A 12,717-nucleotide genomic window follows, 5' to 3' on the forward strand; every position below is an offset into this window, starting at 1 on the left:
AAGTCGCGCATACAAATATAACATATTTCATCTTTGGCACTTAAGGGGTTCCGTAGGTATCTTCCTCCTCTTTTTAAGGAGACAAGATTATCTTTGGCACACGATAAATTCATGAGATACTACCCCGGCTTTTATCTGATAGGTATATTACCAATCAAATTCACGTAAAGATGATCCCCAAAAGTTCTAACTCAGTTAACTCTAACGCATCCATCTGAACTTGCATTTTTCTTCGTTTTGATCTTTAACATTCCTTTATACTTTATATACACAATGATAATATGTTGATCAAACATTGATATTTAAAAATGTACACTATGTGTGTATTACCTACGTATATATCGGCTCCATTCAGTGCATGTTTATACTTCTATAACTATTGTTAAATGTACTACGGATGACTTGTATTTACATAAAAAGGATTTAAATGAGATTAATACTCTGACTGAATTGTTTGAACTAATATGAATAGTAACTCTTCCCAACAGAGTGGACAGAGTGCGATAGAAATAAAGAATTTAACAATGTAAGGTAGGATTTTGAATGTACATTATAGAATATTTGCATATCGGTATTACTACTAATAAAGTTGATTTATTGTTTTTTTTTCTTTTAATTGGAACATTTTCCTCATGACACTTTTTAATTCAAAAGTTTAATAAGGAGCACGTTTTATAACACACATTAAGTTATTTTGTTTTTTTAAGAGGGGGTTGGAAGGAGAGTAGTATTTTTGCTTATTTCTGTGTAAAAGGTGTTTTCTGATTTATATTTGTCTAATTTTCCACGAAATTTGAAAGATATTTAAGAAAGGTTGTTATATCAATAGTCCCTTTACAAAAAACACAGCTTCACTCACCTCTAATTAATTAATATTATAGTATTCTAAAATGCAATATACTTAAAAGGTGCACAACTTTGTCCTATCTTTAACAAAAACTCGATTGACCCAGGCGTGATTCAGTACATCATATAGTGTGTCAGTCAGTCAAGTACAGATACCTTCATGCCAAACTTGAATCCCCTTATGTTGTTTGTTTTGTAATTTGCAGTCGTTTTGAGATCTATGTCAGATGCGGATCCAGGATTTTGAAAAAGGAGGCCGCGGGCCCTCAAACTAGACAAAATTTGTAGTGGAACCAGTAAAAGTCTGGATTAACCATAAATGAAGCTCCATAAGGGGGCCCGGGATCCCCCCTAAATCCGCCTCTGTAATGTTGAATTTATTCATAATATATCTGTCATGAACCGGAGTAATTTAAGACGGGATTTGTGATTTCTACACTTGCATCTCATTAAAGATGCTAGACAAGACAAAATATAATAAACTGTGTTGACATCTACGTGTCATTATATATGGTGTTGAAATGTCTTCTAATCAGATCACAATTTTATTTAAATTGTATTCAATCGTATAGAATGGACGCATCATGTGTCAATAATTATCAGCATTGAATTCAAAATAGGTCGACTTACATCTACTAGTATAGTATACTAAATATATATATAGATCACCATATCTTATAACTGTACACCATTATTTTATAACTGTACATCAACATTTTATATAATGGCCACTGTGGTTGTCAAGAAATAAAATTCCCTTTTGTATTAGTTCCCATTTAAAACAATTCCGGGAACTTCTATTCCATAGCACAGCAAGGTTGAATAAAGCCTGAAATCCTAGGTATCATGATGAAATCTCATATATGGTAATATGATAACATAAATTAATAAGATCGGTACTGTATATTATATATAAATAGCATCGAATTATTTTATAATCGTAATAAATCAAGATCTAAAGGGTGGCTTATATCTAAATATATTTATTGTATTTACTTGTTTACAAAATAATACAAACATCGAACAACTATAAATACATGTAACTTTCAGTAATAATGATATTACATATTATAATACTAAGAACTTCATATTTTCGTTTTAATAACTTTATATGACACAATAAAACGGTCATTTGAGATAAATAGAATAGTCATTTAAGATAAATTGAATAGCTTTTACAGATTTTGCTGAATATTAAAATATCAAATACAACGTTTATAATGGTTGATACTGTTACACACATTTTTTATAATTTCCAAGAATTTTTTTTCAGATACATAACTGGTCTTTCGTTTGTTTTTTTTTAATCTTTTTTCTTTGCAATTATACCTTTCTTTCTTCAGTCATTTTTATTCTCAGACGGTTTCATATCTAATGGCTGACGGTTTTACAGTGTCTTTTTTCTTCCTTGGTAGAAAATCTTGTAAGCAGTCATCAATTATATCTTGTACTATCAAACATTCTTGACAGAATATTCTGTGAGCTGACACGAATTTCCTATAGTGGTTATACAGGAACAACTTTTGGTTCATTTGTAGATTTTCAATCCTTTGCACTACGAGATTATCTAATTCGACGGATTCTTTCTCTTTTTCCTTTAACATTTGATATGCTTTTTCTTTTTCCCAAATAGGGGCTCTGTCACTTTCGTAAACTTGCTCGACTTGTCCTCTGACATTGCTTAATTCTTTTTGAAGTTCTTTTCTTGCTTCTCTCGCCTCCAGCACTAAATGGAAATATTCCCCAAACTGTTGGAACCCGTTGCCAAGTTTGGCAATATCTTCCTCTAGCAATGAATACAAATCTACACTGTCTTTCAGTACGTTTTTGAAATGACCATATCTTGACCAATCCGTTTCACATAGTTCCAATATTGTACCATTGAATCCTTTCAAAGCGTGTTTCATGACTTTTACGCTTTCCATACACGATACAGTGGCAGTACCTAACTGTTGAAATAATTTGACTTGTTGGTAAAATTTTGGTATCAGTTCTTCTACTGCATCTTCAATAGATTCCATAATTTTTATTATGCCGTCGATCGCCAACGCAACCGTTACTAATGGAGAGTGGCGACGTCATGATATGCACCCTTACCGTAACCTCCTTGAGAACCAACTTGAACGTCAACTAAAAAAAAGGAAATAAATTCACAAATGAAATATAAAGATAAAAATTGATCTTTGAAGATATTCCAGATTTATAGCTACAATTGAATTCTATAAAATATGTATTGTTGTTTGCTTAATGTCAGTGGCAAATATTTTAATAGAACTCAATAATCGAATAAGCCCGTTAAAAGTCGACCCGGCTCAAAGTGTTGGTCTAGTGCAAGGCGAGGTTATAATTTACCCTTTTATCGCGTGCTTAGCGGAGAAGCAGCAAATTTCAATTTTAAAATCTTGATGTCACCCAGGCAGGGGTTCGAACCCACAACCTACCCGCGAGAGCTGAGGCAGTCTTTCGACTAACGAATTTGGTAGAAAGATTGCTTACTGGACCATGTAAAGTATTTTTTTTTTTTCATTAAGAAGAAGTCTTTCTAAAAATCATTCAAAACGGAATAATAGAGGCCCAATCATTATCACAGAAATATTTAAAAAGTGCAGAAATATCAAAGAAATTATGTATTTATTTCATTAAACCCAATTATGCCAACAGTTTTTGATTTAGTTTTAAATAAATCAGCTCATTATAGTATAGGGATTGTAAAGATTTCACTTCTATTTTCTATATAAATTATAACATTTAGAATTGAAATCATTTATTAGTTGCACCCATTAGAAATAATTATTAAATCTTAAATATATATAAAACTAAGGAGATGAGGTATGATTGCCAATGTGACAACTATCCACCAAAGTTCAAATGAGGTGGATGTAAGCAATTATAGGCAACCGTACAATCTTCAACAATGAGAAAAAAACCATACCGTATAGTCGGCTATAAAAGGCCCCGACATAAAACATATGAAACAATTGTATTAACAGTGAACTGAATGAGAGAGATGATTTGGAAACTGGTATATTGATTTATTAAGGTGGTACCCAACACCTTGACTAAAATTAATTTGGCTCGTTTAATTTTCATTAAATTTTGACAAAATATTTACTTTGACCCTTTGAAAAAAATATAAAAATTTCAAAAAACTTGCCCCAATCACTTTCTCGGAAAAATTTCATTGGATATATAGCAGTTTGACAAACACTAATTTTAATAATTGAGAAGCTTAATATTTCCTTAACAATACAACGTAATTAAAAAACGTTTAGCTGATTTTACAGAGTTATCTCCCTGTAGTGTTAGGTACCACCTTAAGAGATTATGATGAATAATATCATACCATAAGTGTTACCCTCGAGTATCTCATATGGCAAAACGACTTTTAGCTGTTACGTGCATAATATTATTTTTGAATTAAAACAAACCTATATGTGACGCGTACTAAATATTTGGTTTTGTTTAAAATTTAAGCATCACAATTTAAATCTTAAAGTTGTTTCACAAATATTTTTGGTAGTTGAAATCAAATCAATCTAAGAGATGTATTTTTTTACTCTTGGTTGTTTGTTTTTCATTATAGAAATAAATTCAGTTTGAAGCTGATTAAATCAATTATAACAGTTAAGATATACATAAGTCGTTGAAAGTATATAATGTTTTGATAATGATCAGATATTTAACAAAGCGAATTTATAGACCTTATATGACCATACACATTCAATAGCGAATCTGTGCATGATCTTGAAATTTATCGAAAAATCATAATTATTTATAAGACTATAAGAGAGTTTATGATAGCTGATGTAAATCAGAGATTGATTTTAGACACCCTACCACGAACATTGTATAAATAGAAAATTTAAATAGGAATTTGTTGTTTCTCATTCAGACATTCGGCATTTAAGAGTAAACCCAAAGACTGGTGTGCTAGGAATCAAAATAATGGGTCCGGGTATGGTGGCGATTTCCCCTGTAGACATTACCTTGTGAACTAGCACGTTAAAAATTCAACTCGGCGTGTCGGTCTAGTACAAAGTAAAGTTCATATTCATATCACATGTATCGTTCTGAAATGCATAAAATATATGTCACTGGACAACGTTAAACACCAAACCATCATCATCCTTAGAATCGTTTACTAATTAATTCAGATACAATTTATCTATAAAATGCTACAAGGACCAGAATCATTAACCGTGCATAATGCCATTCAGATACATTCCAACACTAATCTTCAGAAGTATGCAGTAGGACATTGCATAAAGCCGTGCTTTCTTTCATCAGCAAGGACACTTGATTGGATGTTAAATGTATCTGTAAAAGTCAGTCAAGCTTGGTTTTAAACTAGTTTTTGGTTACTGAAAATACTTTTAGTTCGGGAACTTTCGAATCTGTTTGTTTTGTGTTTTCCTGTAGTTGCTTTACTCCTACGTAATTGTAATATCCATTTTTTAATTTTTTTTTAATACATCCATATCCTTACGTTCTGCGCAATGTTTGTTTCTTTTCCCCAAAACATGACCGAAATACCACGAAAAAACCGTGCATGAACTATTTTACAATTTAATCATTTACGTGTCTAGTTTATTCAAAATCTAAATATGTTTGTGTTCTTTATTAAGTTAAGCATGTGCACTTTGAGGGTGGGATGAGGGGTATAGAAATACCGGCCGTCCATCAGTCCGCAGTCTTCTATGCGCTCTCACCATATTCACGCGTACAATATTAATTAATGCTTGGCACATTTTTATCCAATTTATATCAAACTAATGTTAACATCAGCAATATCTCAGACGAGTTCGAAAAACAGCGCAGATCAACTATTTTTAAAGGAGTTATGCCTTGGAAATAAAAATATGCATGTATATTGTAAATTTCATTGAAGGCGCTATTGTTGGATTTTTATGAAATTTATATCTCAGGTGTATATCACCAATTTCAAGGACCGTTCCGACATAATAGCTGAAAAAATATTTTCCCAGGAGTTATGTGCCTTCCAAATGTAAATTCTATGGACTAGATAATACTATGTTAAAATAGTAAGGAATATTTTCTAAAAAAAATCACAAAAAAAAAGTTATGTTAGAAAAAAAAGCTTAGGGCTCTTGAGGTTAATTTAGGACGTTTCTGCGTATCGAACCAAGGTTGATAACATAGAGTCAAAATATCCTTCAAAGAAACATTACCCGTAAAAGTAAGCACATATAGACCGAATGTTTACAATTTATATTGATGACTTAATTTACATACAATGTGTACGACACATTTGTATATATGAAATATTAGACATATTAAGCCATATTTTCAATACCATAAATTGCCCCCCTCAGCTTGTTATTTCTTTGAATTAAAACGCACAATACCCTGAAATTTAACCTTTTAGATTAATCGACGTTACGGGGAAAAATTCCCTTTATTTAAAGTTTTAAACAACACCATAACATTATAGTATAAACATCAACTATTAAGCTGATTCACAAATATTGTTATTCATATAAATCAAACTGGGACTTAGACTTTTAAGTGACAAAAATCCAGTTTTTATTTTTATAGCATTAGGAAGAATTTTCAATTAAGATTAACTCTTCAATTAAATTTAAAACTGATCAAATCGGTTAAAAGGTAAACATAAATATTAGAAGGAGACAACATTTTGATAGTGATAAAAGATTTAATGGCGTAAATGTCCAAATCTACTCGGACCATAAACCTTCAATAGAGAATCGGTATGTATTCTGTAAGCGTTTTTAATGCATCTTCTTTTATTTTTCATATTTTACTAATTATATTCGATTTTATTTTATTGGAGACAAGAGACGGTCCGACGATCTCCGAGTCCTCTTCTCCACCCTTATTTTTTTTATTGCGAATCCTTTTATATGAATAGCTACTGAACGACAAAACTGTAAGTATTTTTGATACGGTATAAATAGTTGTTTATTTTGTGCTCTTGTTACCTATTATACCGTCATATTGTAGAGTTTAGTTCTTTTGCTCTATTGGTTTTTATTGTTTGTTTTTTTTTTCTATGTTAGTTTTATTACTCTGCTGAATGAGATTAAGAATAAGGGGGAGAGTTGAGATTTAAAAAAAAAGCCAAGTTTAACCCCTCACCCCACACACACGTTTACATGGCTCTGTCCCAAATCAGAATCTGCGTCAATAGTTGTCGTATGTTATTATATATTAATTCATTTCGTTAATTGATGAACTGGGTTTTTAAAGTAAGGCATTTGATTCTTTCTGTTAAATTTACTCTCTACGTTTACAGAATCCTGATGACGTAGAGCTTGCAATTTATTTAGACTCTTGCCTATTGTTGAAGATACATGCTGTCGTTGATGTCTTTTTGCTATTTTTGTCGATGGGTCTCTTTCGGTGACGTATACCCTACATCTCCTATTATTTATAAAAGATATCTAGTAGATGGAACAAAATCTTCAGCAATAAACCGGTATCTATTAAGTATGTCAAGCTCTATATCGTCCAGAGTCTATGAAAGTTGTGATCGGCTTCATAGAAGATTTCATTCAACTTCATAAACAACACAGAAAGACTTGATCTTGAGCCATGATGACACCCCCCCCCCCCCCCCCCCCAAAAAAAAAAAAAGAAAAAAAAAGAAACACTTTAGTATTTCTACAAACAGCTAACTGACGTTCTACCCAAAAATACCAAACGCAGTAATTAAACAACAGTATAATTATAACCTTTATCAACAAGTTTATTAACCCGAATAGTTCTCAAATTTTTTTATGAATATTAGAAAGTTTTTTGACTATTTTATGATATTTATCTGGTGTAAAAGTTGATAGTAATAAAACATTACTTTCATTGAAATATGAGACATCACTTTTTACACTCCTTTTCAGGGCTTTCTATCTTCGTACTCGTAAAGTCAGATCTAGACAGTGATGGACACAGACAATTTTTTCTGTACACTGATTGATTCTGATACACGGCCTGGTTCTAATAAAAAAACATGTTGGTGCAAAATAGAGGTATGGGTAAAAGTGGGTCATACAAATACAACGATTTATTATTTATTCATTTCACAAAGATGTTCCTCTGCCAAATACATAGCTTTTAAAAATACCGATGAAACTTTACAATTTGATTACAGATCAGTAAGTATAGGTTTGCTTTTCTCCATCCGTTTCTCCCCTCCCCCAGTCTGTTTAAACAAGTCTTTTAGGGGTCCGTAATTTACTTATAAATGTTTTATGGCGCTCTATTTAAACGTGGCTCAATGCACACCCTATTACCGGCATACATTACGGCAGATACAATAGCTTTGATCTGCGTTCACGATTACAATTCAAAACATTGTTTTTTGCTATAGTATACAGCAACGACTATTATCCTAAAATAAATGTGGAGAAATATTACTCGTAAGTCATGAAGTTTCAGTATAATTTTCAATCAATTCTAGTCGTAAGATTGTTTTAATAAAAGAGCCACTCAGATAATTGTGCCATTGCAATACAATGGAATTTGTAATCATGTACTAACATCATATATTGATCTATGTTACATGTTGCATTTGAAGTACAAATAGCGGTTAATAGGATGTGCAATAGAACATTATAAAATCATTCATGGACATTAGGAACTGTATTGACTAAACAAGAGGAGAATTTCTGTTCCGATCGATTATCAAATATACAGACACTTAAGTTTGCTTGTTTACAAATTCATTCATTAATGATAATAGTTCGGTATTTTACAAAAATTAGTGCTGTTTCAATCGAATATTTGGATTAAGTATGCATTCATAAGAAATAGTGTCGCTCATTTTCACCTTATATAACTATTGTATTCGACATTTTGTGGCAGATAATTCATTTACACTAGAACTCAGATAGGGAACAAATTCAACAAGAGAATAATTTGTAATAGTTATGTAGGTTCTTCAAAGAAATAACGAAGGAAAATTTGTACCAATTCTCCTTTGCGATAGATTTCATTCCTTACAACAGGTCAACTACAGACCCTACAATGCGTTAATGCAAGGCCTCTTGATCGTTTGGAATTTAGACGCTAACTCTTTTGCCTCCGTGTTTGGAAAGCGATCTCGTTACAATACTGAAACTTTGAAACAACTCGTTAGGAGTAAAATAGTCTGCGGGAATTTATTCATTGTGCATGTAGTTGATTATCCTTGCGCAAACAAGAAAACCACAAGTATCCGTTTGATATCTGGACACTTCACGATAGTTGTATTCATATCATAAGAATTTTTATCCAAAAAACCATTCTATTGTATAGGGTTATAGGGTATTGATTTTAAGATTAAAACTGAAAAGATGTAGTATTACCAGTAATTTAGTTATTTACACAATGTGATATATTTGTACATTACGTATTTATAAACCTTGAAAGTTTACATAGATATGATACCTGAAACTATAGACATGTTATACAGGTATGGTGAATAATTAAATACATAAAGGCATACATTTATGAATTAATTGTACTACTATACAATTATGCACCTATTTTGCAGGACAAGACTTGATAGATCACGGATGACATGTGGTTCGCATTTTACAGTTTGACTATGCCACTGAACATATATTCATAGTGGAATTTCAATGTTTAGTTACTATGGCATCGGACATAGATCCTGCATTATTAGCTCTAACTGGATCTAAGATTGAACTTTTGATCAGTTGTAATAATCTAGCTGACTTGGATGAATTCACTAAGTCTGATCCAATGTGTGTCATGTTCATAAAACAATTTGGACAATGGAAGGAATATGGGCGAACAGAGGCAATACGGAATACGCTGAATCCTAGAGTAAGTAGCAGAAAAACACAATTATACAGATTTTTATTATCCTGCGTATCTTTTATTTCTCAAGCAGATGCTTGAATATATGATTTTTTTAAAGTGCAGATTCAGCAAAAAATCAGACAGAACCAGGCCTTGACACCCAATTTGATATAAAAGAAGGGACGTCATATCTTTCAAATTAATTACACACACTACGATATAAACAGTGCAAAGCAATCAAGAATGCATCAAATGATTTAATATTATTTAATTTGATTAAACGTAAATTATAATTGAAAGCATAAAAGATAAGAAACAAGATTTTTTTCTTAATGTTGCGTATTTTACCGATAAATTGACTTAGTTATTTTGCAGTTAACTTTTAGATACAGTCTACTGTCATCAATTTTGTCAATTAAACCCACATGGAATTTTATGAAACTTGGACAGAAACTTTTTTGTGATGAAAGATAGCATCCAAAGCAAAATTTAGAAAATATTTTATCAAAACGTCATGAAATGTTAGGAAACTTGGACAGAAGCTCCTTATGCCGAATTTGAATGATTAATGGATTAAATACTTAGTTTGACAGTAAACAATTACACTTTTAGACTAACGGCAATCGCGCGCGAAATCCAGGATTATGCTGAAATTTTTACATTTTTTATAATTTTTGGTGACATTTCATGAATAGATGTACAAATATTTCCATTTTCTGTTTTTTAGTTTGTTAATTCCTTCATCATAAATTTAGAACCATCAGTTACACAGCATTTGAAATTTTCACTATATGACATTGACAGTCGGTATGTATTACATATACAAATCATTAGCATTATGGTCCACTAATTGCTATAAACATCTCTAATGCAGATCTTTAACAATTTTTAAAAAAAGGTTGAAGCCAAAAAAAATTAAAAAAAATCCGATTATCATTGTACACACAGGATTTTAATTTCTTAAAAAAACTTCAACGTAATCTAGTTGCACTAAAATATAAGATCTATTTATTCAAGGGTATGATATTTCTAAATGTGTAATTTGTAATAAACTTAATTACACAATGCCTAGATTTTTAATATTTCAGACTTTTATTCAGTTTGTCAGTTAATCGCCCCAGTTAACATACCAATAACCTCTAGAAAAAATGTGTTTAATCCGATAATGTCTGATTATTTAGTATTTTGATATTTCAGTTCACAAGATCTTAAACACCATGACTTCGTTGGCTTTACAGATGTGACCCTAGACAAATTGTTAAACTATCCAAAAACTGTCTGTACAACGAGTAAAAACCTCAGAACTGCAGGTAATGTCGAATAGCTTGTACTACAACTGTTCAACTTTTATCTGCACAGTCAACATGCATTGATCGTAGAGACGTTGACTTAATACAGTACCTGACAGTATAACGCCTTGTTTGTGACGTTAGTAATATGTTTCCCAGAGAGTTTTATCTATGACGTCAAGAAAAAATAGATTTGCGGAATTTTTACGTCGTCCTCTTCATATTTATTATTGCTGATTTTTACCTGCGTGGATGGGATTAGCAGAATAGAGAATAATGTGCAAAAATAGCAAATAGAGAAGAAATTAATAATGGGCACAAAAAATAGAGATTATAAGAAAAGGAGAATAATGGGCACAACAAAATAGAGAGTATAAGAAAAAGAGGATAATGGGCACAAAAAATAGAGATTATAAGAAAAGGAGAATGATGGGCACAACAAAATAGAGATTATAAGAAAAGGAGAATAATGGGCACAAAAAATAGAGATTATAAAAAAAAGAATAATGGGCACAAAAAATTAGAGATTATAAGATAAAGAAAATAATGGGCACAAAAAAATAGAGATTATAAAAAAAAGAATAATGGGCACAAAAAAATAGAGACAAATAACCAAAATATTAAAGAGTACAGAAATGAAGATCCCTATGATGCAGACCAGCATAACAAAAATAAAGAGATGTGGTATATTGGCAATGAGGCCAGAGTCTAAATCGTATATATATATATGCTATATATAGAAGTGGCTTTGAACGTTGATACTTTTTTACAAAGCTAAGGCTGTCTGGTATAGTTTTGTCATTTGAAATACTATGCAGTATCTCTATACACAATGTACCCGCAATAATATACAGATGTAATAAATGATCTTGCCAACATTTGTTGCCTGGCCCTTAAGGATTTTGGGGAGGCGCTGTTAAGACGCACTGTTTTAAATCTTTTGATTAGTTTATTAAGTAAGCCGTGTGAAACAAACTGGATGCGAAATTAAGGATCACATCCTTATACCGGCTATCGGTACGGTAGATCGATGCAATATGTAACACACGTCATATTAAAATATGCTGTAGGTGATCGCAAAATCCATTCCAATCGGAAACGAAGACACAAATCTGCTGTACACGATAGGCAAAACAATGGTCTTTAATGTCAATCGGGAACACAAATCCAATTGTATATGTCGTACCAAGAGCCGGTAGTAGGGTATGTTGATTTATTTTGTTTTAATTTAATTCTTTCAGGCGACTCGCGTCCACGAGGGATGATCAACATCACAACAGAACTATTGAAAGACTCGAGAAACAAGGTCAGCATTCATGCTCAAGGACATAAACTGGATAAGAAGGGACTATTTTCTATGAATAAGGTACGTAAATAGACCAGGGACATAAACTGGACTAGAAGGGACTATTTTCTATAAATTAGGTACGCAAATAGACCAGGGACATAAACTGAATAAGAAGGGACTATTTTCTATGAATAAGGTACGTAAGTCATTCCGCACATTCTATACACATTTGCCAAAGTCTTAACACAATTTCTATTTTGACTCATCTTTGGGCATGAACATTTTATTACAGACATCAGAGACATATAATAATTGTATTATATGTCTCTGCAGACATTGTGACTTCGGTGATAATGTCTGAAAGTAAGCAGGGTGATAGGCGAAGGAAAGGGAAGGACGATAAGCATGACATATTTGCCACTTGACGTTAAACACCTATTCATCAAAAAAACCTTTTCTCTGAAAGGATAATGCTTAAGATTCTGATTTCGAATAAAAATAATCGTTAGGTAT

At 31.8% G+C, this 12,717-nt stretch overlaps 1 protein-coding gene across 2 annotated transcripts in view; it reads left to right on the forward strand.

Annotated features, from left to right (window-relative positions):
* Window positions 1-400: 400 nt before the first annotated feature.
* The window catches only part of LOC127723990 (copine-3-like), a 33,593-nt gene continuing 21,276 nt past the window's right edge, over window positions 401-12,717 (forward strand). The window contains exons 1-5 of one of the 2 annotated variants that reach the window (XM_052230697.1): window positions 401-531; window positions 9,356-9,651; window positions 10,355-10,434; window positions 10,825-10,937; window positions 12,158-12,282. In XM_052230697.1, coding sequence (XP_052086657.1) covers window positions 9,457-9,651; window positions 10,355-10,434; window positions 10,825-10,937; window positions 12,158-12,282 — 513 coding nt within the window. In that variant the 5' untranslated portion in view covers window positions 401-531; window positions 9,356-9,456. The remainder of the gene's footprint in view (window positions 532-9,355; window positions 9,652-10,354; window positions 10,435-10,824; window positions 10,938-12,157; window positions 12,283-12,717) is intronic. The other variant, XM_052230698.1, reaches the window with a different exon arrangement.

The sequence above is a fragment of the Mytilus californianus genome, unplaced genomic scaffold (genome assembly GCF_021869535.1).
Source record: "Mytilus californianus isolate M0D057914Y unplaced genomic scaffold, xbMytCali1.0.p SCAF_14, whole genome shotgun sequence".
In the NCBI taxonomy this organism is placed as follows: Eukaryota; Metazoa; Mollusca; class Bivalvia; order Mytilida; family Mytilidae; genus Mytilus; species Mytilus californianus.